Source organism: Labrus bergylta, chromosome 12 (genome assembly GCF_963930695.1).
Source record: "Labrus bergylta chromosome 12, fLabBer1.1, whole genome shotgun sequence".
Classification (NCBI taxonomy): domain Eukaryota; kingdom Metazoa; phylum Chordata; class Actinopteri; order Labriformes; family Labridae; genus Labrus; species Labrus bergylta.
In genome coordinates, this window is record NC_089206.1 from 10037590 (window position 1) to 10061294 (window position 23705).

A 23705-nucleotide genomic window follows, 5' to 3' on the forward strand; every position below is an offset into this window, starting at 1 on the left:
TTCTCTGTTGTAAAAAAAAAAATTAAATAAAAAAAAAATCCAAAGATAGAAATATCTCCCAACAAGTGGGCTACATCAGTAAGTTTGAGGGCCATTTTTCTAAAAACTGCAGATCATGTCCCATGTATAATTGTCAGTTTCGTCATGCAATTTTTCAAAAAAAAAAGTAGGAATATCGCAGGCGTGTTATCGTACATGTTATATGAGTCATGTGATTATCCATTAGCATGGTTTGTATGTTTGAGTCATTGTTTTTACTTAACAATTCCCAAATATTCAATAACAGCGAACAATGCAATGAAAACACGTCTTGACAGCCAGCATGGCTCTGTCCAATTATATAAAATAAATTAATTTAGATTTACATGGAATTGTATACTTTGTTTATTAAATTTGAACAAAACAAAGTAAAGAATGATATAATGAAGTGGCAACTTTCTGATTTACCTTGGGGATATATCTGCCAGGAGGGTAAACAGGCACAGACCGGAAGTTACTACTTACAACAAAGAACAAGTCCTAAACAAAAACAGATATAATTATTAATATTATTATTATTTCACAAGTAATCAATAACTTTTTCTTAAAAAAATTGCTTTATTTTTTTTTAAAAGGAAAAATAAGTAGAAATGGCTAACAGCATTGAAAGAGCATTTTGAAAACCTAAAAGTAATGACTAAATAAAATAAATAATTTGCTTCAGTCATGGGAATTAATTAACTATTATCCATTATCCATTAGCAACTTATTGCTAATGGATAAATTTAAATTGAAAATGTAAATCAATGGATATCTTTTCTTATTTTTATTTTGAAAAGAAGGGTGAGAGAAAAGTAAATTGAAAAAAGTTTTTAAAAAGTTACCTCAGTTAATTGGTTAACAGATAAAATAGCTAAGTAATGCAATACTAACTACCTACATTTACTTTTAAAAACAACTGTTGAACCAGGCCACAATAATTGAAATTAAAAAAGTAAGCTAAAATGCTTGAAAAATGACTATTGGATAAAGGACGGTAATAATATCAGAAAGTAATGGATTTTTTTTTATAGCTAATTTAAGTAAGATACAGGCTTGAAATTATCAGCTGAAGACTTAATGTTTTTAAATCTCCAGGCGTCTGCCTTTTAGCAGAGGTCTCCCAGATTTGAACCCCAATGAATTTGTTAATTGATCACACTCAGAGAAAACAAATTGCATGCCTTACTTAGAAATATTCCTTTTATTTTGCATATTTCTTCTAAATGTCATTTATGGCATTGGTTTATGAGATGACTAAAGTTATGCCAAAGCACTGTGAACCTCTTGTCATCATTAAAGCATCCGTCTGTATTCTGAGGCTTGGACAACAAAGAAACCACACTGAGCAGTACAATGGACTGGAAAGGAGCTCGGTCCTGACACTGCATTGCTCTATGTCTCTCTCTCACTCACTCAACCACAGACACCAAATACTCTCACACATTTTCAGTGACAACTAACATCTTAACACCTACAGATACATTAACCTGATATGCAAGTTTGTAATTATATTTTCACAAAACCAAACTTTCCCCTATACCAAATCCAAGAGTAACCTGTCAAATAAGCCTCATTAGCCGCTTTATGTCAGGGCTATTGTGTTTTAATTTTCTGAGTATTGTTCAAGCCGAAGTATAACAAAGAAACGATATAGCAGTGTATTCTACCTTATTAAGGGTCGACCATTATCATTTAAATTGCATATTAATCTAAACTTTGATTATCACTGTGCAATGGCTTGCCAGGAGATAGAAGGAAAATAGGGGGGTTGTAAAGAAAATGTTACCCATTTCAAGATGAGAGACTGAATACAAATGATGAACTGAACATGGTACAGAGGGAGTGAGAGATCTCTAAGGCCATAGACAGAAATGTAACCTAAAGAAGAAGGTTATTGGACCAGCGTTTCAGAAAGACAAACTAGCTCTCCGCTTGGCTAATATCCAGCATTCAGTCCAGTACCTTTGGAGAAACTGCAGCTGCAGCATCATGTCAGGCATATTTCTTATTATTTTTACCGAGCCGCTCTCCAGCTGTTTCCAGCCTCAGCACTAAGGTTCAGGCGTATAGGGCAAAATTGTCCAGTAGATTATTGTCACATACTGGTCCCCTACTTCTGACATTTTTGAAAAACATTCAGATTTATGCTGATGACTGTAGCAGTAGAACATTTTCATTAACTATTAAAACAATAATATATATAAAAACAGGAATAAAAGTACTCTCTAAAAGCCCTTTTGATTTAACAAACTCTCTTCCTGGCTATCCAGTCACAGGCCAAGAGTCACATTGTTTTGAATCATCAGTTTGGCAGCTCCAGCTCCGCGCAGGGCAGCTCACTGCATGCGGTCAGGCTGGTGCAGTGGGTAATGAAGAAAGGCCTGCGGAGCGGCAGACATAGTGGCGAGTGCAGCTAGAGGAGGGTGGATGGCAGCTGGGGGGGTTGGAGATGTGGTGAGAGCAGGCGCCGTACTGCCCGGGGAAAAGCTGTAGCTGAGGTAGGCACCCGAGGGCGACGGTGAAGAGGTGTAAGGGTACTGCTCCAGTCCTGTGGGGGCATAGTGGCTGTATGCAGAGCTGTAGTCCAGGTAGGGGGAGGCGAGTGCTGCTGCTGTGGGGCTGAGCTGGGACTGAAGGACCAGGCTGGGCTGGAGGAACGTCTGGGGGTAGACATAATGCTGGGCAAACCTGGCAGACAGAGGAACAAGGTTTAAAACCAAAGAAGTAGCAATAATTTAAAAACAAGTTCCTCAGCAATAAGTTTGAAAAGTAAATTCAAAATCTTTTGTTTTTCAGATTCTCAAAAATAATTTTCCTAGGATTGCGAACTCAACTTAATCTTTTTTTTGTATTTTTACTGTTGATATATATATATATATATATATATATATATATATATATATATATAAAGTAATTCTTACATGCCAGCTTGGAATGGAATTCTATTTATTTATCTTCTGACATTTTTTTTTTTTGCAATATCAAAAGTTAAAAAAAAAACATTACCTGCAGCCTCAACGCTAACATGACAAAAAACTGCATGCCTACAGATAAAAGAGGGCAAACCTGGGAAGCAGCATTCTTTGTGAGTTTTTTAAACAAAAGAACATACTACCTCCCCTCTCATCATTTATTTTGGTAACTTTATAATTCTGGGTTTCACTCTCATAAAGCTCAATCTAACAATATCTACCATACCATAATTCTTCAAAACTAACATACCCAGTATACTGTGAGATATCGAGAGGGAAACAGACATCAAAAATAATAACAAAGAAGTTCATTATGTGAATGGTTATGGAAGGAAGATAATGGATATCTCAGAGGAGCCCAACATAAAAAAAAAAAATGCAAGAGGGTTTTACACACACCACACAGACACACACACTCACGCACGCACAACTTGAATCCAACTTCGGCCCTTTGCTGAAATCTGAGTCCTAAAGGCTTCAGCCACCTCCTAATTTAAGAGCAATTATCAAAACGGTTCCCTTAAAATAGAGTGCTCCCTTGTGTTGAAGTTTAATTAGCACACTGTCTGCAAATTGTTAAAAAACAGTTTTTCCCAATTAAATATCACTCATTTCAAAATAAAGCTATACTTGCCTGAAATCCTTTTTTTTCTCCATAATGTGCACTCACTTATACATATACACACACACACACACCCACACACACACATACAACCTGTCACAACAAATAAAGCATATGAGACTGTTGATACTTGGAGCCATGGTAATAATGAGAGGAAAGGGGGCTCCTCTGTCCTCCTGATTCAGTCATGCCCTTGCCTAAGGCCGCCCACTTAACCTGAACTGCCTCGGCTACATCTGGAAGCAGCAACAGCGATCATATCAGAAGAACTAAGTAAAAACAACACAACGTTACAGTATTTAACACTTACACTCCAGTGATCCGGCCTGAAGTCAAAGCCATTAACCTGGCAGTAACCTTGTCACTGAGTCTGAACAGGTGATCACAGACCTGCTGCTGCTGCTTACCTCTAAACAGAGCGAGAGCAGGGATCAGGTGAGCTTACACAACAAACACAAGGACCAGGCCAGTTTACACCAACCCTAATGTGTACACAACACACACACACACACACACACACACACACAGACACAGTACACCGGCATGTACGAAATATATACAATTTGAAAATATACTCCAGTGCCGATGTGTGAGTCTCAAACTTGTAATACCTAACATGTATGGGCTTATTTAAGACATTTAAAACCGCCCCTTTCAATGTTATTTTTCTCCTGACAATTTTGTACATTTGTACACAAACCATTCAGCCTCAAAACATGAAAAAAAAAAAACATTCGATTTAATGCATAGTGTAATGTATGTACTTAAAGCGTTATGCGTTTTAAACACCATGCATGTATAGTAGGTGTGTATCATATACCTTTATACTGTTGATATTCTAGGAAACCCCTTAACTGTAACTTTTGTAATTCTACTTTTCATCTTTTCAAGTCAAATAAATGAAATGAAAAGCTCAGGATCTGGACCAAAATGTTCTTTTGATTTCACACTAGTTAATGCTTCAGATGAGTTCAATCATTAGAAACAGGCTTATTAACTTTCTAAAACGAAAATGAAAAGACTGACACCACTGAGTTGATTTCTTTTATACATGATACCAAAAGGCAGAAATTATGCAAAGTAAAATCAAAGACGTGTTGTTCTCTTCACAGTTTTAGTAGAAGCCCAGCTACCATTATTTTTTATCATTGATGTCTTAGCACTTCATTTTTACAGGTAGAAATCCTGAAGTTTTTTTATTGCTCAATACTGCCTCTAGGGTGAAAACACAAGGTGTGTCCTTACTCCACTCCAAACATGCTATTTTCAAACAATATATGTTAATCTTTAAGGTATACATGCTAACCTAAATAACCCTAAAAAAGATAAAGCAGTCATGCAACATTAGATGACACATTCTTTTGGGAAAAAAGTGCCAAATAATATTATGCAGAGAGAGAGATAGAGCACTGTGTTGCTTTTAAAGTCTATTGCTGTGATGTTGAAGTGGGAATCAGATGAAGTGATCAACATCTTTATCAACACCTCTTTTCTCACATTTTGATATTGGCAGCTCTAAAATCAAATGACACTGTTAAGGCAATTTTGGACGAGTGAATCAAAAAAGAAAGCGTTAGAAAAACACAATAAATCAGCGTCTCTAACCATTTTATATCACAGCGAAGTGATATTGGTCGTTAATATGGGTGTGCTGATTGCAATAAATCAAACAGCATCCTCGGACTGACAATGACAGTTTGACTTTACACAGGGTAACATAAGTGTTGTCTGGGGAGCGTATAGGCTACTTACTTTTAAAACATCCATTCACAACAGCACAATACTGTCTTAAAATGGTTTTGTAGTGCGGAGTCGGGATGCAGCTTCACAAATGACATTGTAAAGTTCCTGAAAATTATGTATCCAGGGTATTTTCTAAAATTGCTTTACATATTGGTAATCTTCTTGTCTTGATCATTGTTGTATGTTGTCAGACTGGGTTAAAGGATGCATTAAAGGCACAGTATGCACACAAACCCAGAACTGTGATCACATTTTGATTCAAATTTTGCAAATTTCTGAATACTGCACACAAATGTTAACATACGCTTCTTCCAGAAACCCCCTCCCCAAATCAGACAATATGTGTGATTTCATCTGTAGTGTTTAGCAGACACTTGTGTGTAAACATAGGACCCCACCAGTAATACAGTGAAGCCTATTGAAAGCATAGGTTTTTTCGGGGGCCTAGGCTTTGCCGAGAACGCAGCGCCATGACAAAGATAAAACATGCTGCCTAATGATAATACACAACATATAACGTCAAAGCACAGCTGAAGCTAATAATCTTAGTGTATCTCATCCCTCCTCACTCGCGCTCCCTCCGTATCTCCCAGAGCAGAAGTGCAGTGTCATTCCCACGGCTGTGTGCCGCTGCCTTCTGGCCTGCCAGCCTGTGCACCCGCCTGACTGATCTAATGTGACAGCGGCATCGTACGAGAGGGAGATGCGCCTCGCCTCTTTCCTCCCTGTGCTTGGCATCATCTCTGACTGTCAAACACACATGTATACACACACACACACACACATACACACACACATACATACATACACACTCCTACACACACAAGGAGGGTGTAAACAGACATGCAGGCACACACTCTTAAGACTAACACGCAGAAAAAAGTGAGCATGCAAGAGGAAACGATGTTACAAAGACACACTTAACAGGTTGAGTGAAGTCCTGTAGTCAGTTAAGCAGCTTAGAAGAGGATGTGGATATGTGTGCGTGTGTGTGTGTGTGTGTGTGTGTGTGTGTGTGTGTGTGTGTGGTGAGTGGGGGCTAATTGGTGCAGCTGCATGGGTGTACGCTCACTAACAGACCCATGAGAGCAGAATAACCTCCACCGACTCTCTCCTCTCTCTGGGTTCACTCCCTCTCAGAAGGCTTCCTCTGCACTCCCCCTCACTGTCCCTCCTCTAAACCAAGTAGCGGGATTAAAGTGATATAATGTACTGAGGAGAAAAAAAGAAGAACAAAAAAAAACAAAAACATCTGCATTTTTTTTCTTTTCCTTTTTTCAGGGTCAAGGTCGAGACTCCTTGGGCGAGGAGTGAGCGTGAAGGAGAAGGATCAGCCATCATATCCATCACGCCTCAAGACAAACATGCTTTTAATAGTTCAGATCAGGGATGTAAGGAGGGTGAGTCAGTCAGAGAGACAAGCACACACGTCTGTGGAGCACCCACATATATGACCCTGTGTCCTCCTCCCCCAATAAACACACACAAACACACACACACACACACGGACACACACACAGCTAGAGGGAGGGTGGGAGATAGAAAGGCCAGCATCAGCACTGGACACTCAGCTCTAATGTCAGCAGACACCGAGACATTTCAATGAATCTATGAATACAAATACAGCTGCGTGATAAAGACAAAATGTTCATTCAGTGACTTGTTTACTCGATATCATCACGGCAGCGTAAGTGATTATCATTACAAATCGTTGTAGTTTGTACGAATTGCAAGAGTAAAGAATACAAAAGAAGAGATCATGTTTGCAATTCTAATAATCTCAATAATGTAACTTTCTCTTGTTGCATCCAACAAGCTCTTATAAATTATATTACCTATCGCACCAACTAGAAAATAACCAAGAAACAGAGCAGGACTTCCATTTACATTATTCCTATGCATTTGTTTATCAAATATCTGCAGCTATGTGACAGTAACAATCAGTCTAACTTATTTTACAAGTATTTTTTTTTATATATAAAAAGAGTTTAACACGCATTATAATAAGCGCAAGCATTTATAAAAGAGCCCGACCAATTGATCAGCCTGTCGATAATATTGGCCGTTATTATTACAGTTAGAAATCCTGACGTTGTGTCTTGCACAATCTGCAACCTGTATTTTAATACTGGTGTTTTATGCTCTATAAATTCATCTTCAGGGCATTCATGCAGCTTATATAACCCTAAAGAAGATACAGCAGACATGTCTCCTGAGAAGTCACATTTCCAGCAAAAAAAAACTACAGAGCACTGGTCTGTAAGGCTTTGATAGCTGTGACTAAGACTTCATGTTGATGCCTTTGTTGATGGTATGTGTGTGTGTGTGTGTGTGTGTATGTGTTATAAAGATGTATCAGACCTATTTCCAGGTATGTTATACTGTGATATCAGTCACTCATAAACGGTTTATACAGCTGTTACAGTTGCTGGCAAGTCATGAATAAAAACATAATAAAAAATAGAATAAAAAATAGAATTAAAATAGAGGAACGGCAGTTGAGTGAGGCGTTGAAAGTCAAAACTAAAAAGGTTCCAGAGCTGAAAAAAGAATGCAGATCAAAATGTGTCATCTTTTAACAGACAATTTAAAAAAAAAAAAGTAGATCTGTATGTGCTATGATAAGCTTCCAACGTGAGCTTTTTTAAATTGTTTTTTCAAATGAGGGCCTTTCTTATCGACAGAATGGCTTCTCCTAATTGGGTCCCAGGGTACGAAAATGAACACCTGAGGGCTCCTTGCATACCTAAACCCCCTGACAGAAAGGGAGTGAAATGTACAGCGTGAGAAGAGAGGAGAATTGGGAAGATTATTACGAGTGGGAGGCAGGCAGCCAAATAAGGAACAGTGGAGGATTCAAAACGAAAGGTGATGTAGAGAGAAAATAGTCTACCCAACAGATCAAGTATTTAAGAGTCGACATGTCACTGCCCACAGAGGTTGTGTTATAATTCTCTGATGTCTCCATGCAGGAACATTTTTTACTCGACCTTACGCATTTCAAAACACAAAAGCCAGCTCACATAGCACCAGCCCTAAAGCGTCACTGAATCCAACCACAACTACACCCAGCCACAGGTGCGATTCTAGTCTCTGTGACCCCCTCCTCCCCTCCCTCTTCCTCCCTTCCTCCATGTTGTGTTACAGTTCTTCAACAGGAAGCCCCCCCCCCCGCTGCCCCTCTCCTTCCTCTCCTTTTCTCTCTCTCTCAGAAAATAAAAAGCAGAAAAAAATGACTTTTACTTCTGCCAAGCTCCGATGTTGGGTGCTAAAGGCAGACAGCAGGCAGCCATGGGCGACAGATGTACCCCCCCCCCTCCCTTGAATGTGAACGTCCTTCTCCTCCTCGCGCCCCCCAAACTCAGCTATACCTCAAAGCCACATTTGGCATCAGCCTGTCCTCTGTTCTCTTAAAACTTAAAGCAAATACACTCGAGTAGCAGACAGAACAAATATACACAGAGTGCAGAGTGACACAGCGCTGCTTTGTTTGACTTGGTCTTTTGTTATTTGCTGTTTGTGTGTCTGTGTTTGTGTGTGTGTGTGTGTGTGACGAACCCCAAAGCCCCCCAAAAAGCAACAAAAAAGAACCGCAAACAAATGAGGGAAATGAAAGGAAAGGTTCAAAATGTTGCATCATTTTTTCACTTTTTAAAATGAGCAACATGAGTAAATCAATCCAGAATACTACCATCTCTAAAATATGACGCTATAGCCAGCTGCAGCCTAGCTTAGGTTAGCCCCCAAAAAAAGAGGTAAAAATACTGCAAGCCTGTAGCTTAAGCAAGGGAACCTTTAAAGATGACTAATTAACATGTTGTTTGTTTAATCAAAACTCAACCGGGCAATTACTGAACGCTGGAATGATTACAGAATTCCTCCCCCCCGAGGATTAATAAAGTATTTCTGATTCTGATAAGAAGATTGTAAGAAAAACATAATGGTAATCCAACAATCGTTTTTGGACCAAAAATGTATGATTTTTTAAAATTGTTTGCAATGTTAACAAAAATATTGAATAGTGAAGCTTTGTGCTCATGGATGCTGTGATGCACATTTTTCTCTTTTGGCTGACATTAAGAAAGAAAGCTGGAACCGATCCCAGCAGTCATTGGACGAGAGGGAAGATACACCCTGGACTGTTTGCCAGTCGATCACAGGGCTGACATACAGAGACAGACAACCAGCCACACACTCATTCACACCTACGGGCAACTTAGTCACCAATTACCCTAACAAGCATGTCTTTGGACTGTGAGAGGAAGCCGGAGAACCCGGCTGAAACCCACGCATGCACAGGGAGAACATGCTCCAAACAGAGAGGCTCCTGTCCGATCAGGAACCTACTTGTCGTGAAGCAAGAGCTGCACAACAAACGTGCAGCCCCTACAATTTTGTGCTAACCTAAAATAATCCGAATAATTCACATTCCTTTGTGAAATAGCTGCGTATGGTTTTTCTAATCTCCCTCTTAGTAAGAAAGCCAATCATCATATCATCTTAAACAACAAACTATTTCTTAGAGGTTTTCTATTGGTTAGATATGAATGACTCAATGGCTCTTGATAAGTGTTGATAAGAATTTCAGCTTTTTGTTTTATTATTTAAGAATAGGAGCCATAGGTCATCACTGATAAAACACACTCAAATAAGAGCTGTAATTATTGGTGACATTCATAGACTTTTGAAGAAAGGTTTGAAGACTCTCTAAATCTAATTCTAAACCACATCTTGTGAAATGTTGGTACATCCAAGAGATTGAGCCACTAACAGTCAGATTTCAGAAATCATCATTTATTATGTTGTTTCAAAATTACTTAAGACATAAAGTACAGTATTTCAGTTAAATTGTCTCATTTATGTACACTTTGTTTCTTCATGAATGCGTGGGGTAAATTTCAATGTGTGTTTGTCCTGTTAACTCCCATAAATTGACCCAGATCCGTTCCATGTGCTACACTCGATTTAGAATAAGGGAATAACTGTAATCAGACAACCTGCATCGTTTAAGAAAAAAATGGGTCAGCACATGCCTAGTCATTTTCCCCTGTAGTTTTTTAAGCTGCACAGGCCTGTGTGAAACCATGGCTATATCTTGAAGATGTTCCTAAAATAAAAGTCTTTCACTTTGCCAAGAGATGTCTTGAACTGACTGCAGTCATACTGATCATGTCAAAGACACATCTCGCTTCAGAGCAGAGAGATATGAACAGAGCAGATGTGTCCTTTTCAAACCAACCAGATCTGAAATACAAAGACTTGACATGTGAGGGTGATTCCTTATTTAAACATGTTCGTATCTTATGTGTAATTTTAATCTATATCCATAAGGTAAATATTACCTAAGATCTCCTTTAGACAAACAGGAGACTAGGATTTGTTGGCTGTTCAATTATCATGATAGAGAGAGACAAATAACAACAGTGTCAGTAATTTCACACTGAGCTAGTTTCCTGTTTAGAAATGAATTTTTTTTGTCACTGAGTCAGACAAGCACCTTGCAGCTGTGATGTACTGAGATCTCCTGAGGTTAAAGATGTTGCAGGAATCAGTATCACTTCTTCTTCAACAGATTTCCCCCTCAAAACACAGACATAGCGAAACTGAGCGAGGTTCACTGGATGCATCAGAAAGGGGGTGTTTGGTTTGATTTATAATTTCAGGTTGTGCAGATTGTAGAGGTAACAAAGGGCAATATGTGGTTGAAATCAGAATAGAAAATTGATATCGATACTTTAAGTTCCATAGTGAAGATTGAACTACAAAAAAAACCCACACTGGTTGCCTACATTGTTTTCTAGTGATAGAGATTTATTTAGGGGATTTTCTTCTTTTCTCTTTTTTAAAATCATTGTTCATTAAATATCTTTGTGTTTTACTGTTGTCCAGCTAAACCTAACCTATCCTATCATTTTACTTTTTTTATCATGATTATTTTTCATATACTGTATTCAGCAACAGGGCTTTTTAAAATGAAAACCCCAATGGTGATGACAAATGATAAAAATAATAATGAAGAACAACATTTTACACAGAGACAAAATGAAGATTTTTTTTACAGCACCACATCAAATAAAATCTTTATAAGATTTCACTGACACATTTGTAAAATAGATATTGGTTTTCTTTCCCTAAATAGAATTTACACAGCCTTTTTTTACACCTTAACCCCCAAATCAAAGATGACAAACAGCCTTGTATTCTTCCTTTCCTTCTTTTCATTTTACAAATCTGAAACCAGTCACATAGTGACAACTAAAACATGATTTTATCTGTATTCATACAATTTATAACAGTTAGCATCTGTTATTAACTCAATTCTTGAGTTAGCATATTTCTACACTGTCCAAAAAACATCGCACCTTTTCTAAGTGCTTGCCTTTCGGGTGTGTTAGTTATCTTTTGTGTAAGCTGATGTTGTTTTTTTTTTGTCTCTCTTTTGTCAGTTTTTCGAGGTGTCAAAGCTGCGTCTCTTCCTAGAAACAGAGAATTCAAGAAGCCGACTGCCTCCGCCTTCACCGCAGGAGACTTTCAATCAACCAACCATCACTCATTCATCGACTCATCTGGGTCAGCCTCAATTCCCTCATCGCTCATTCAGAAATTGAAGGATGCAATATTAATAGCACTCTGAACAGTTGAGGTTTTTAATGGACTTTTCTGCAGCTGCGGGATCACATCGAGTCTTCCTGTAGAAAGCCAGTGTGAAAAGACCTTTTTTTTTTCATGGGTACTCCTTTATTAAATATAGAAGATCCACTCCTTTTGTTAACCAAAGACCAAATATTGTTCCACTTTAAATCCAGGCACTGTTCACATTTGTTTTTGTTCATAAAAGGCCTGCAAACCAAACAGCTATTCTCGTCTTTAACACCTAAACACACTTTAAATCTGAATATCTGAGTCAAGTCTGTGTCCAAAAGTCCCAACATGAAGCTGCACAGACACTCTACTGTCTGTACCGTTACTGCTTTGGGAATGAATCATCCTCCCCATGTTTCACTGAGGATCTGAGTCATGTAGGGTTGTTTGAATGCTCAAAGTGAAACTCATTGAGACAGGTTGAGGAGGCAGGACAGGTGCCACATGTGGATCACAGGGAGTTTTTACTTTTCTTACTTTACACTGTATGAATGTGATATCGTTGGTTAAATTTTCATGACTGAGCTGAGTGCACTCAATCCGATCCTCTAATTTAAACCGAGCACGTAGAAACAAGAGGAACATTAGCTGCAGCTTTGCTAGCAGCCTCTACTTGAGCTCTGTGTTGACGTACTGTAACCATCACATAAGCAAAAACTCCTGAAGTTTGGTTTGAATTGATTTAATTTTAAATTAAATACATAAAACCTTAAAATGTTTGATGGGGAAACAAGGATAGCTTAAACTAACATTAGCTACTACTGCTCGGCTAGTATCATACTGTTACAACAGATCTAGTAACAGCCATCATTTCAGAACTGTAGTGTACTGTTTAGAAGAAAAGGAAACGAGTTAGATTTGAAATTGAAAATTACGCTCAAAGGTTCAAAGATGTTGAGCTTCGCCTTAAAAAATGATGGCATCAGATTAATGTGTTGAGTGCAAATTCATCAAAAACTGCCGACGGCATATTCACCAGACATTTCTGATACTACGTAGTATGGGTATCACAGACACTCAAAGTTATTGTCATCATTGATAACTGGTTATTTTCTTGAATATTCATTTTATCGATTACATTTTTAGTAAAAAGTATTTACTGTAGCCCAACAAGAAGTATTTACATTGCTCGTTTAAGCGGTAAAGCAGTCTTAAACCCATAGAAGATCCCTTTACTGTCATAAAGGTCAAAAGCATGCAGCATTTCCTCACACAAAAGATGGAACCAGCCATTGTTTGAAAATGTGATCGAATGAGTCAAAATCCTTAGCTCTTATAACAATGCTGTATCATGCACATAAACATTGCCTTGAAGCAGATTCACGGACCATTGCAGTCCAATAAGGTCTCGCGAGCTGAATTCATAGTCAAGTTGTGCCTTAATGGGTTACAGATGTGGGCTACTCTGCAGCTTAGGTGCACCTGATATAACCAGAGATATTAAACTGATATGAACCGCATGTCTCTGGGTTAAAAAAATAAAAATAAACGACAGACTATATCAGCAGTGTGTGTGTGTGTGTGTGTGTGTGTGTGTGTGTGTGTGTGAGAGTGAGTCTATCTGTTTGTGTATGTGTGGAGGAAAAAGAGAAGGGATGCAGGGAAGTTTTACTAAACGGCTTGTTGCCTCAGTGAAGCCCAGGTCATGCGTAAGTGAAATCCAGAATTGAGCTTCTCATGTGTTTAATGGACCCAAAGGAAGAGAGAGAGAGAGAGAGAGAGAGAGAGAGAGAGAGAGAGAGAGAGAGAGAGAGACAACGGAAGATGAAATGAAAAACAATGTAAACATACAGATGTTACAGTGCTGCAAGGTTTTAACAGGCATCAGTGAGGCTGTGGTATTGTTTTTTTTTTCCTGTCTCTCTTCACACTTTATAGTGTGGCACTAACTACCACAACCCAAGCTGAGAGCAAGAGCAAGAGCAAGAGCAAGGGCTCCCAAATGTCAAGGACGGAGGAGTGAAAAGTATTGTGTTGGAGTAGGTGGCAGGTGAGAGAAAAAGAGAGAGGTGGAAATGGAGGTATTGATTGTTCTCCGTCTTACCCGTATTGCCTCTGAGCCCACGTAGGGTGGACTTGCTGAACTCCAACAGAGAGACCTGCAGACAGAGAGAACGAGAGGCGTTGAGAAGGAGGGGGATTTTAGCTCTTCCTCTCTGTCTGTTTGTGTCAGATGTTAGCATGTAAAATACAGGGGTATCAGACACCAACTGTTATTCTGCCAGCACACACACACACACACACTCAAGCTCTGCACACATAATGATGCACTCTACTGCACACAAACATCTGTGACCTCGCTGCCTCCAGAGTTCAACAGGAATCAGCTGAGTCTGAGTAAGAAAGGAGAATCTTCTCCTCCTCTTCCTCCTCCCAGACATCATTTCTTCACTCCTCCAGCTTTTTCATTCCTCTATTCTTCCTCTCTTTGACAGCGTTCCTCTTTTGTGCAAACGTACATCTTAATGCACATTTCAGTCCTTTGCAGGGACAAAGAGGACACAGTTTTTTTTTTCTTGCTCCCTACAGTCCCATCCCCTCCTTGCTCTTTTTATTCTCTCACACACAATAACAAAATACCAAGCGCTGCCATCTCCCATCGGCTGCATGCTTGGAGAGCTGCGTCGCAGTTGCTGGCCCGGAATAAGGACACATAGTCAGTTGTTGTTGGCGTCGCTGTTTGTCAATCACACCTACACTTGACAGTATTGCAGCCAGCGAGCTTCTGATGGAGGAGAGAGGGCAGAGCAGCTGTCAGGGTTTGGTGTGCACAAAGACATCGGAGGGGAAGCATGAAGCATGTGTGTGCTGGTGTCTAAAGCTGAAAAAGCCTTGGGGCAGAAAAGCTGTGCATTAAATTAAATACACAAAGAGTGAATGTATGTTAGAAATGAGCAGAGACGGCTGGCTCACAGTAAGAAAGCAATGGTTTTGTGTGTTTATAGCCAAATAACCTCAAATGTGTTGATCATTTTACAGATCTTTAGATTGATTTTCATGCAGCCTTGGGTTCATATTCATTTCAATGCAGCATGAAAACCATCACACTTGAGATCCGTCAACAGTGACTGAAGACTGATAGATTCCTCATTCATCTCTGGGGAATATTTGCAATAACATGACATCCAAGTTGCTTCTTTCAATTCCTTCCAGATGAAATCTCCCAGACAACAAAAAGTAATATTTATCTGATATCTGACAGAGAGTCATACAGTGACCACAAAACACAGACAACTTTGGGTTACCTCTTGTGAACTACAGTTTTTGGATGAGTTCCTGGAAGCAATTAGCGACCTGGGAGCAATTTATTACACAAAATTATGAAAAACTGTCTGATATGAAGAAATAATCATAGGGCTGACTTAATCAATTCTGCATCATGGACAATGAGTCTTGCACCTTTATTGCACAGCAAAGAATAGTCCCAAACAAAATCTTATATTTACTCCTTAGGATCATATGCTTAAATTGATCTTTTAAGGTGTTTTTTTAAACATCATTTTTATCGTATTTTCCAATGTAAACAATACATAAAGCTGCCCTGCAGACATTATCACCTTTTAATGTGTTTTAAGGAAATATTTTGACTTTCTAAAAATTGAAACCACATATTTGACCTGATTATAAAGATTTACATCTTCAGCAGGAGCTTATGTCTTCTGACGGGGGTTTCTTTTCTATAAATAAAGTAGACCAGCATTTTCCTGCAAGTTACCTCAATCATTTAGTTGATCCTGTATGTTTCAGCTGTGATCTTTCATACTTACTCGTCTGTGAGCTGCGAGGCTTCGCTCCAAGGTACGCCAGGTTCACGTTGGCCTTCCTGCCGTCAATTATTGGGTTTGCGTCTTTGCACGCCCGCTCTGCTGCCCCCCTGTCCACCATGGTCACCTGTTGACATTGTCAAAACATGTTTTATTAATTCCCTCTGGTAAACTCATAATTGCATGTGAAAGCTTCTCTATGCAGTGATGATGGAGTGATTCCAACATGACTGCTCAGATGAAGCAACAGAGCCCAGAGCAGGGTGGCCCCTGAGGTCGCTTCTGCCCTCGTCTCTCCTCGAATGATTCAACCGTTTTGCTAAATACACAGTGAGAGAGTGAGTCCGCTTCATTACTACAGCCATTATGGAGTTTTATACTTCCGTTGGAGATTATGTAGGAGGCAGATTTGGCCTTTTATCAGACTGAGCTGCCAAGGATGAGATGTTTGAGTCTACCTTGAGGGAGTGAGGTGAGGAGTGGGCAGAGCGCGCAGTGGGAATAGAGATAGTGAAGGTTAGAACACACGCAGGGAAGACACTTTTGATTTATGGAGGTAAAGACAGCACCATCGCAAATAAAAGTGACAGTGAAATCAAAACGGACACACTTGCTTTCATTTTGCAGCATCAGACTCTGGACTCTTATACAAACAGAGGCGGCGCACAGTTTGAGATCAGCACGGTTCAAGAAGCTACAGCGGGGCATTAAAACCGCTGAGGGAGAGTCAGGGATGACACGATCACGCTGTCCCAGAGCAGACAACACAACACAACACAGTGGTCACCATAGTACATTGGCTCACTGGTCAAACAGGGAAAGAGGTTATTTGAACTCCTTAACTCTAAAACATATTTTCTCCTTTCCCCTTCACACAAACTTAAAGTAAACCTGACAGCAAGAGAGAAGGGGGGGGGGCTGCATGGGAGGAAGACAGAATGAAACTACTGCAGTCTTATCTTACATAGCCAGCTGACATGTCACACCTCTGTGACCAAGAATCCCCCCCCTCCTTCTCTCAATCTCTCTCATATCAACAGAGCAGAAAGAAAAACATCTGTCCAAAGATAGACCAGCTTATTACCAGCTCAAGTGTATCCCTCTCTCCCTCTGTGCGTGTGTGTGTGTGTGTGTGTGTGTGTGTGTGTGTGTGTGTGTGTGTGTGTTTATTTACTGTACTTGTATTATGTGTGTACTTTGGGGCAGCACAGATAATTGATGACACACTTATAAGAAATAATCTGCCTCTCATGCTTCAAGCATGTGACTGCAACCATCAGACATCGCTTATTTCTGCCTGCTGCTGGGAGACAGTGTGCGAGTTTCTGCGACGTGGGTGTATCTATAGCCTCCATTGAACAGAAACGAAACCTTAAGCAGTTAATACTATCCAGGAGATTAATAATAAAAAAAAGCAAAAAAAAAAGCACAAATAACAATAGATATAAAGTCGCTTTAAAGTCATTATATGGTGAAACAGACGTTTAAGGAGACTTGAATGTCAAATCAGATCAGCAGATAGAAACCTTAATGAAAACACAAAGGTCTGCGACTTTTAAATTCTACCAGAAAGTGGAAACCTTGTTTAAATTCACTCACAAAGCCGTATCCTCTGGACTTGCCCGTCTGTTTGTCAGTGATCACCACCGCCTCGTCGATGTCCCCGAAACTCTCGAAATATTTCCGAAGTGAAGCGTCGTTGGTGTGATAAGGCAGCCCGCCGACAAAGATTTTGGTGTAGGTCGTATCTTTCTCCATGGTGGGGTGCATTATTTCCAACGGAACCCCGACTAGTTGACCTAAAAACAGCTGCGAACTCATGCGGCTTGGAGAACAAGATAAAGACAAAGAAAAACAAGAAAGCAGCAGGATAACTTTACGCTCCTTGTACGAGGAGACTATAAAAGCGATAAGAGCGCGTCCATGGCCAAACCACCAGTATCCAGTTGCCTCACATACAGCTCCTGGATGTGCAATCCTCCTGACAGGTGTCTCTGAACCTCATGTCTCCTGTCCCGAAGAAGGAAAAAAAAAAAAAAAACAGCGTTTAAGCTGTGGTGGGCGCGTCTTACGTGCGCCCACTCCGCGATTGCTCCAATAGGCGAGCGGTGCGTCCTTTCCTTCGGCGCACCCCGCCTCCTGCTCCACCCTGCTGGATGCACACACCCAGGAAACCCCCACTGTCAGACTGAAGGGGCTGAAATAGTTTGACAACTCCAATCCAAAAAAAAACAACCATTTGGATAATTTCAGCTGCAAGGAGCTGGCGTCTAATGTATTTTGACATTGGAGGGTTCACTGAGATTTATTAATTTTGCATGCATACTTTAAGTGGAGAAACCGTCAAGGTAGACTGTAACGAGGAGGTTAAACTGCATGATAAAATTAGGGCACGCTTGTTTCAATCAGACACCACATAAATCATTTCTAATCCACTCTGAGCGCATTATATTGTATTATTTTACACTAAACCTCCATCGAAAGGGATGGCAACGACTTCCAGTTCTGGGAATAGGCTATAACCAGCAGACAGCATGGACGAACCCATTTACAATTTTCTACAAAAACCAACGTTTTTGTATTTCACTATAGACTATTCTGCCTGGTGTATCACAATTGCCTTTCAGAGTGATCTACTCTGGTACTGCCATGGCACCCTGCGATGTGCTGTGGTGTGGACAAGGGAACCTCAGGTATTACCTCACTGGTATCATGGGACCGTAGTGATTAAAATGATTTGTTGTACCATGGTGATAGCCTATCTGAGGAACCATTGTAATATCTGGGGTAGTGCAGTCAGGCAATGTTGTATGTACCACAGTAATATACCCTTTTCTATGGTTTGTACCATGGTATACCATAATATGTTGTGAGGTACTATGGTATGTACTATAGTAATATGGGAGTTACTATAGTATGTACCATGGTATAACGTAAAAGTCGACACTTCAACATCTCTCCACATAAAAATGTCACCTCACTTCTCCACATACAATACTTCAGATTGAAGGGTTGAATAAGTCAGTCAACATTAAATTGACAGCACTATTATTTTATAAAGAATAATGCACAAGTCTGAAAAGTTATTCAATGTTTTGAATGGGCTTGTGAGGTCCTGGTGCAACAGCAGCCGCAGCAGGTCTACCTACAGTCTGGAGGTGACAGATCTTTACAGGGGGAGCAAAATCATTAAGAGAAAGCAAGAGAAGAGGGATGTTTAATGACAGCAACTCTTGGGGGAGGGGTGTGACCAATGACAGGAAACAAACATCAAATAAAAGTGAGGCTGCAGAATGATGCATGAAGCACACTAATGTCACATAAACACAGCCAGTCTGAGAGAACGCTCTGTGCATTTTCAGCTTCGGTCTGAGGATTTGCCACACGGATGTCCTCCACACTCTTCTTGTTCCAAATGCAGACTGGAAGACATGAGAATACTTCTACTTGTGCTCTTGAAAGGACCTGCTGATGTAGTAAAACAAAGTTTAGGAGTGTTGCATAGTGACAGACTGAGTTGTGGCTGCAGGATTAATGTGCAAAAAGACAAGAGACATAGTAATGTTTAAATATAAATTTGTATTTACATCAATATTAACATCAAGAAACAGGGTAAGAAAAAATGCAATAGTATTTTACATCCTTTAATAATGACCGTATGTTTCCCAGATTTATTTAGCAGTATCTTTAGTGCCGACGATGCACTCTAAAGAGACTTTTTGCCTCCTAGAAAAATGTTTTTTTTCTCAAATATTTAACGATTTAAATTTCATATTCATCATTGAGACTGGGGCTACAAAAAAAAAACAACTCCAAGCTATTATTCTGAGACATAAAGACATCAATCATGAAACCTCCTTTCAGCTTAGAAAAAAATCTCAACATTCGCTTGTGAAAGCACCGTTTGCAGCACCACAATTCAACTGGCCATAAGAGCTACAGAAAGGAAGAAACAATCACAAATGGAAAAACTCAAACCACCTCAGCAGAACCAGACTTTTGTCTACTCTATGTCATACGGATCATGGGGATATAATATATGCATTTAAAAATATTTAGTTCAATGAATATTATAGGTTATGTGCAACAGTTAAATCACACATGAGTACTTGCACGATCTACGTCAGGAACTGTTCTAAAAACTGCAGAATGACAAACAAAAATCTTTGGATTGAGCATGTGTTCAAAGGTAGATTCTCCAACAAAAGGTTCACAAGAGTTAGAATAAAAATAAAGGCAAACTTAAAGGTAAAAAAAAAAAGAAAAAGATTTCCCTGTCAAGAGATTGACAGGCAATTAGGGATTCAAACAACTTCTTGTCTTGCTTCCATAAGGATTAAACATCTGCAGACAGTGGCTCCAAAGTGTCTCTGTCTGAGGCTAAATCATCAAATCTGCAAAATCCGAAAGCACAGAAATCTCAGGAGTGAAACTTTAAGTCACACATGGGAGCATGAGGTTCAGTAGAGAAAACATCAACACCACATTACTGGTAAGACATCTGGGCCCCTTGAAGCCTAACACAATCATGTGTCAACTCTTTATGTATATAGGCATACTTTGTGTTTCCTTTTTCTGTCAAGAGAAAAATAATTTAAAAACAACATGACACACTAGCACCTCTTCAGCTAAGACTATGTCCTCAGAAAAATGTTTTCCGAGAGAAAGAAAGTGACAGTATGAAACTAAATCTACACGTACTGCTTACAAAAAATGAGGCCCTTCCTTTCTGCCTTATGTTTAAGGTTTGGAAAATAAAAGCTGACCTATGACAGATTAAGAAACTTTTAAATATCAAGCCTTACAATCTGTGCAAAAACGTATGTGACCTACAAAAGCATATATATATTTATATATAGTACATTTGAAGCCTATTTACAATTCATATTCACAGGTAAAAGAAACAAAGAAACAAATAAACAAAGAACTCCAAATGAGACATGTCTAATACTGCAGTGCCATCACTTTGAGTGTATGAGCTTTGTCCTCAGGGGAAAACCAGGAGGAAGGATTATTGCTAGAAATCAGCACAATGAAATCTAACACACAATTTCTCTTACAGCAGGAGCTAATGTAGACATCATCTTAAATTGTGTTTCTGCATTTGTAGTGACACCGCAAATTGGTGCAAGGTTAACGAAATACCTGCAAGATTTCAATTTAAAAGTTACCTCTGGAATGATAAAACAATCACACCGCAAATCTGTATAAATATAAGTCGAGTTTTGAAGTCGAGTGATTTTTAAAAACGTTCAGTTTCTCTAATAAATTACTTCACTGTAGACTAGAGCGTTGGATAAAATCTGTGCTTTCTGCCTTTCCACTGGTTCCCACTTTAGAACAAAGATCAAAAAGATTACCCATGTCCAATCATCAGCAACCAATCCTGGTTACAGAGGAAAAAGTTGGAGAACAAACACAAAAATAAACAGTAAATTTCTGCTGCTATACATTAACTCTTGGGTAAAGGCCTCTATATTGCCACAATCCTTTTGATGTTGGCCTTTTCTTAAAGTGCAATCAGCCAACGAGTAAGTCAGTCTTTCTTTAGCTCAGCGGCGTCCCGGAGGACAAAAAACAATGTGCTACTGCTGAATGACATTCATGTGAGTGTCACAATCTGACGGCTCGTCGTCTAGAAACTTTACATTGTGTACACAGAGAGATCTTCCTGGAGCATCGGAGAGGCGGCGTTCAGAAGTGAAGAGAGGAATCCCATGTTTTTAAAATCAAAACACAGCTCCGTAGTACATTCGACGACGTGGAGAGGATGTCTCGACGCGTTCGTCCATGTTTCGGTCCAGCGTGTGGCGTTTGTGTTCACTGAGGCACACGCCACTCAGGAAAAGAGGAACATTAATACTACAGTCTACAGAGGAGTCAAAGAGCTGTAACTGTTTCAGTGTGTGACTGTGTCACAGTGTTCATGATTCTTAATCAATATTGAGTTTCTTCATGAATCAATGTGACTGTTTTTCCTCAGGTTTCCAGACTGTCGTCACAGACCCCTCTACAAAGGAAGCTCACTCCCCCGTCTGGTGGGAAAGCAGCACTACACACACACACACACACACACACACACACACACACACACACACACACACACACACACACACACACACACACACACACACACACACACACACACACACACACACACACACACACACACACACACAGAGTCTGGTCCTCCACTACTACTACGACTCCTCCTCCTCACTCCTGTGCTGCAGCTGTGTCCTCTCTCTGGATGGAGATCACAGTGAGACAAATGCTGCTGTCACCATGCTCAGCAGTATTTCTACATCAAGGAGGAAGAAAAGAAAAAAGTGAGACAGGGAAGTTTGCCATTTTTGACCAACTCTTCCAGAATGAGACAGAATAGGTTTAAGTCTGTCTTGAAACATTACTGACACATCTGTATGTACAGTTGAGTATGAGTGGAGTGCTTGTGTCGCTTAATATAACTGAAACAAAAACGCCATAAAATCTGCAAAAAATCGGTTGATTTTGAAGTCAACTCCTTGATGTACCATGGGTTATAAGCTGATTATGTTTCCTTGGTGAGTCAAGAAAAGAGATAACAACTTAAGGTGTGATTTTCAGTAAAAGGATTGTAATTTAGGGGGCAAATGACTCAATCTAGCAATCTCATTTTGTTATTTCTGTTGTGTAACAATGTACAGAATTAATAATCACAGCGTTTCAGAGGCATATCAGTGTTGTTTTCAGACAAACTTAAACAAATGTGAACCACTTTCAACATTCAGACCCTCTACACCTACCTGATCAGGCCCCATAGGCATGCGTCCCATCACCATCGGGTTCATTCCCATCTGCCCCCCCATCTGCCCCATGTGACCTGCTCCTCCGCTGGCTGGCATGCCCCCGTTCATCATCATGCCCCCATACTGGCCTGGATTCCCCTGCTGCCCAAACTGCTGCTGCCCTGGAGGTCCCTGTGGCCCAAACTGCTGCTGTGGGTATGAACTGGTGAAGAATAGCAACAGGAAGAAACAAAGGGTTAACTTGTGTATATTCAAGGGGCCAGCCAAACTGAAGCCAAACTCACTCTCTGACACTGTGGTTCTTACCTGTTGCGTCCCATGCCTCCCTGCGACCAGCCTTTCATATCAGCACCCTGGTACATGGGACCGCCTTGTGGGTGCTGTTGCATCATGGGGTTTTGAGGTCCTAGACGGCTGGGTATCATCGCGTTAGGAGGACTGCCGCCTGATGGTCCGAACGAAGGGTCTCCCTGCTGTCCCATCCCTGTGGAAATAGATCACCTGGCTTCAGCTTGCTTATTTTTCCAAAGCAAATGCACAAGTTGTACGTTATGAGATTAACCTACTATTCCTTCAAAAACAACAGTATATACTGTATAACATAATATTTGTCTGCTTAAAAAAAGACACAGAGACAGAATACTGGATGTGGAAAGCCCTTTGAAGAATCTGCAATTTTCTACACAAATCTTGCAGTGCACAGTCTCACCACCAGGAAGCAGCATTGTTCTCTTTGTTAAGTAAACTCACCATAGTTCCCTCCGTAGCCAAACTGCTGCGGGCCCGGCTGACCCATGCTTGGCCCTCCCATGGGATTGTCCATGCCACCAGGAGCCGTGACGTTTGGAGGGGGACTGAATCCTCCTGCGGCTGCAGCAGCGGCCGCTGCAGCCTGTTGTTGCTGCTGCTGCTGCATCAGCATGATCATACGCTGCCTTCTCATCTGCATGGTGACCATCTCCCTGCTGCGCTGAGCCATCATCTGAGCATTGAGGAAGCCCTGCTGCAAAAAACAATCACAAATAGACCGCTTACAGAGGATTGACATGGTATAAGTATAGGTATAAGTAGATTTGGAGCTGTTTTTTTTACAACATGTAGTATTAAAAACTGGTTGAGGTTAGGTCTCAACATTAACAGCATCATCCCTGCT

General features: G+C 40.1%; 2 protein-coding genes across 4 annotated transcripts in view; both read right to left on the reverse strand.

Annotated features, from left to right (window-relative positions):
- Positions 1-1199: 1199 nt before the first annotated feature.
- Positions 1200-17796, reverse strand: rbm38 (RNA binding motif protein 38). Its single transcript, XM_020640820.3, has 4 exons — positions 17364-17796; positions 15768-15891; positions 14045-14099; positions 1200-2709 (listed from the first exon to the last, which is right to left on the reverse strand). The coding sequence occupies exons 1-4, from the start codon at positions 17583-17585 to the stop codon at positions 2358-2360; spliced, it is 753 nt and encodes a 250-aa protein (XP_020496476.1). The 5' UTR covers positions 17586-17796; the 3' UTR covers positions 1200-2357.
- A 1527-nt stretch (positions 17797-19323) lies between these two features.
- Positions 19324-23705, reverse strand: part of LOC109989167 (nuclear receptor coactivator 3) — a 63540-nt gene continuing 59158 nt past the window's right edge. For all 3 annotated transcript variants that reach the window (XM_020640817.3, XM_020640814.3, XM_020640816.3), the window contains exons 20-23: positions 23303-23555; positions 22859-23036; positions 22550-22754; positions 19324-22065 (exon numbers count right to left, since the gene is read on the reverse strand). In XM_020640817.3, the coding sequence (XP_020496473.2) occupies positions 22054-22065; positions 22550-22754; positions 22859-23036; positions 23303-23555 (648 nt within the window). In that variant the 3' untranslated portion in view covers positions 19324-22053. The remainder of the gene's footprint in view (positions 22066-22549; positions 22755-22858; positions 23037-23302; positions 23556-23705) is intronic.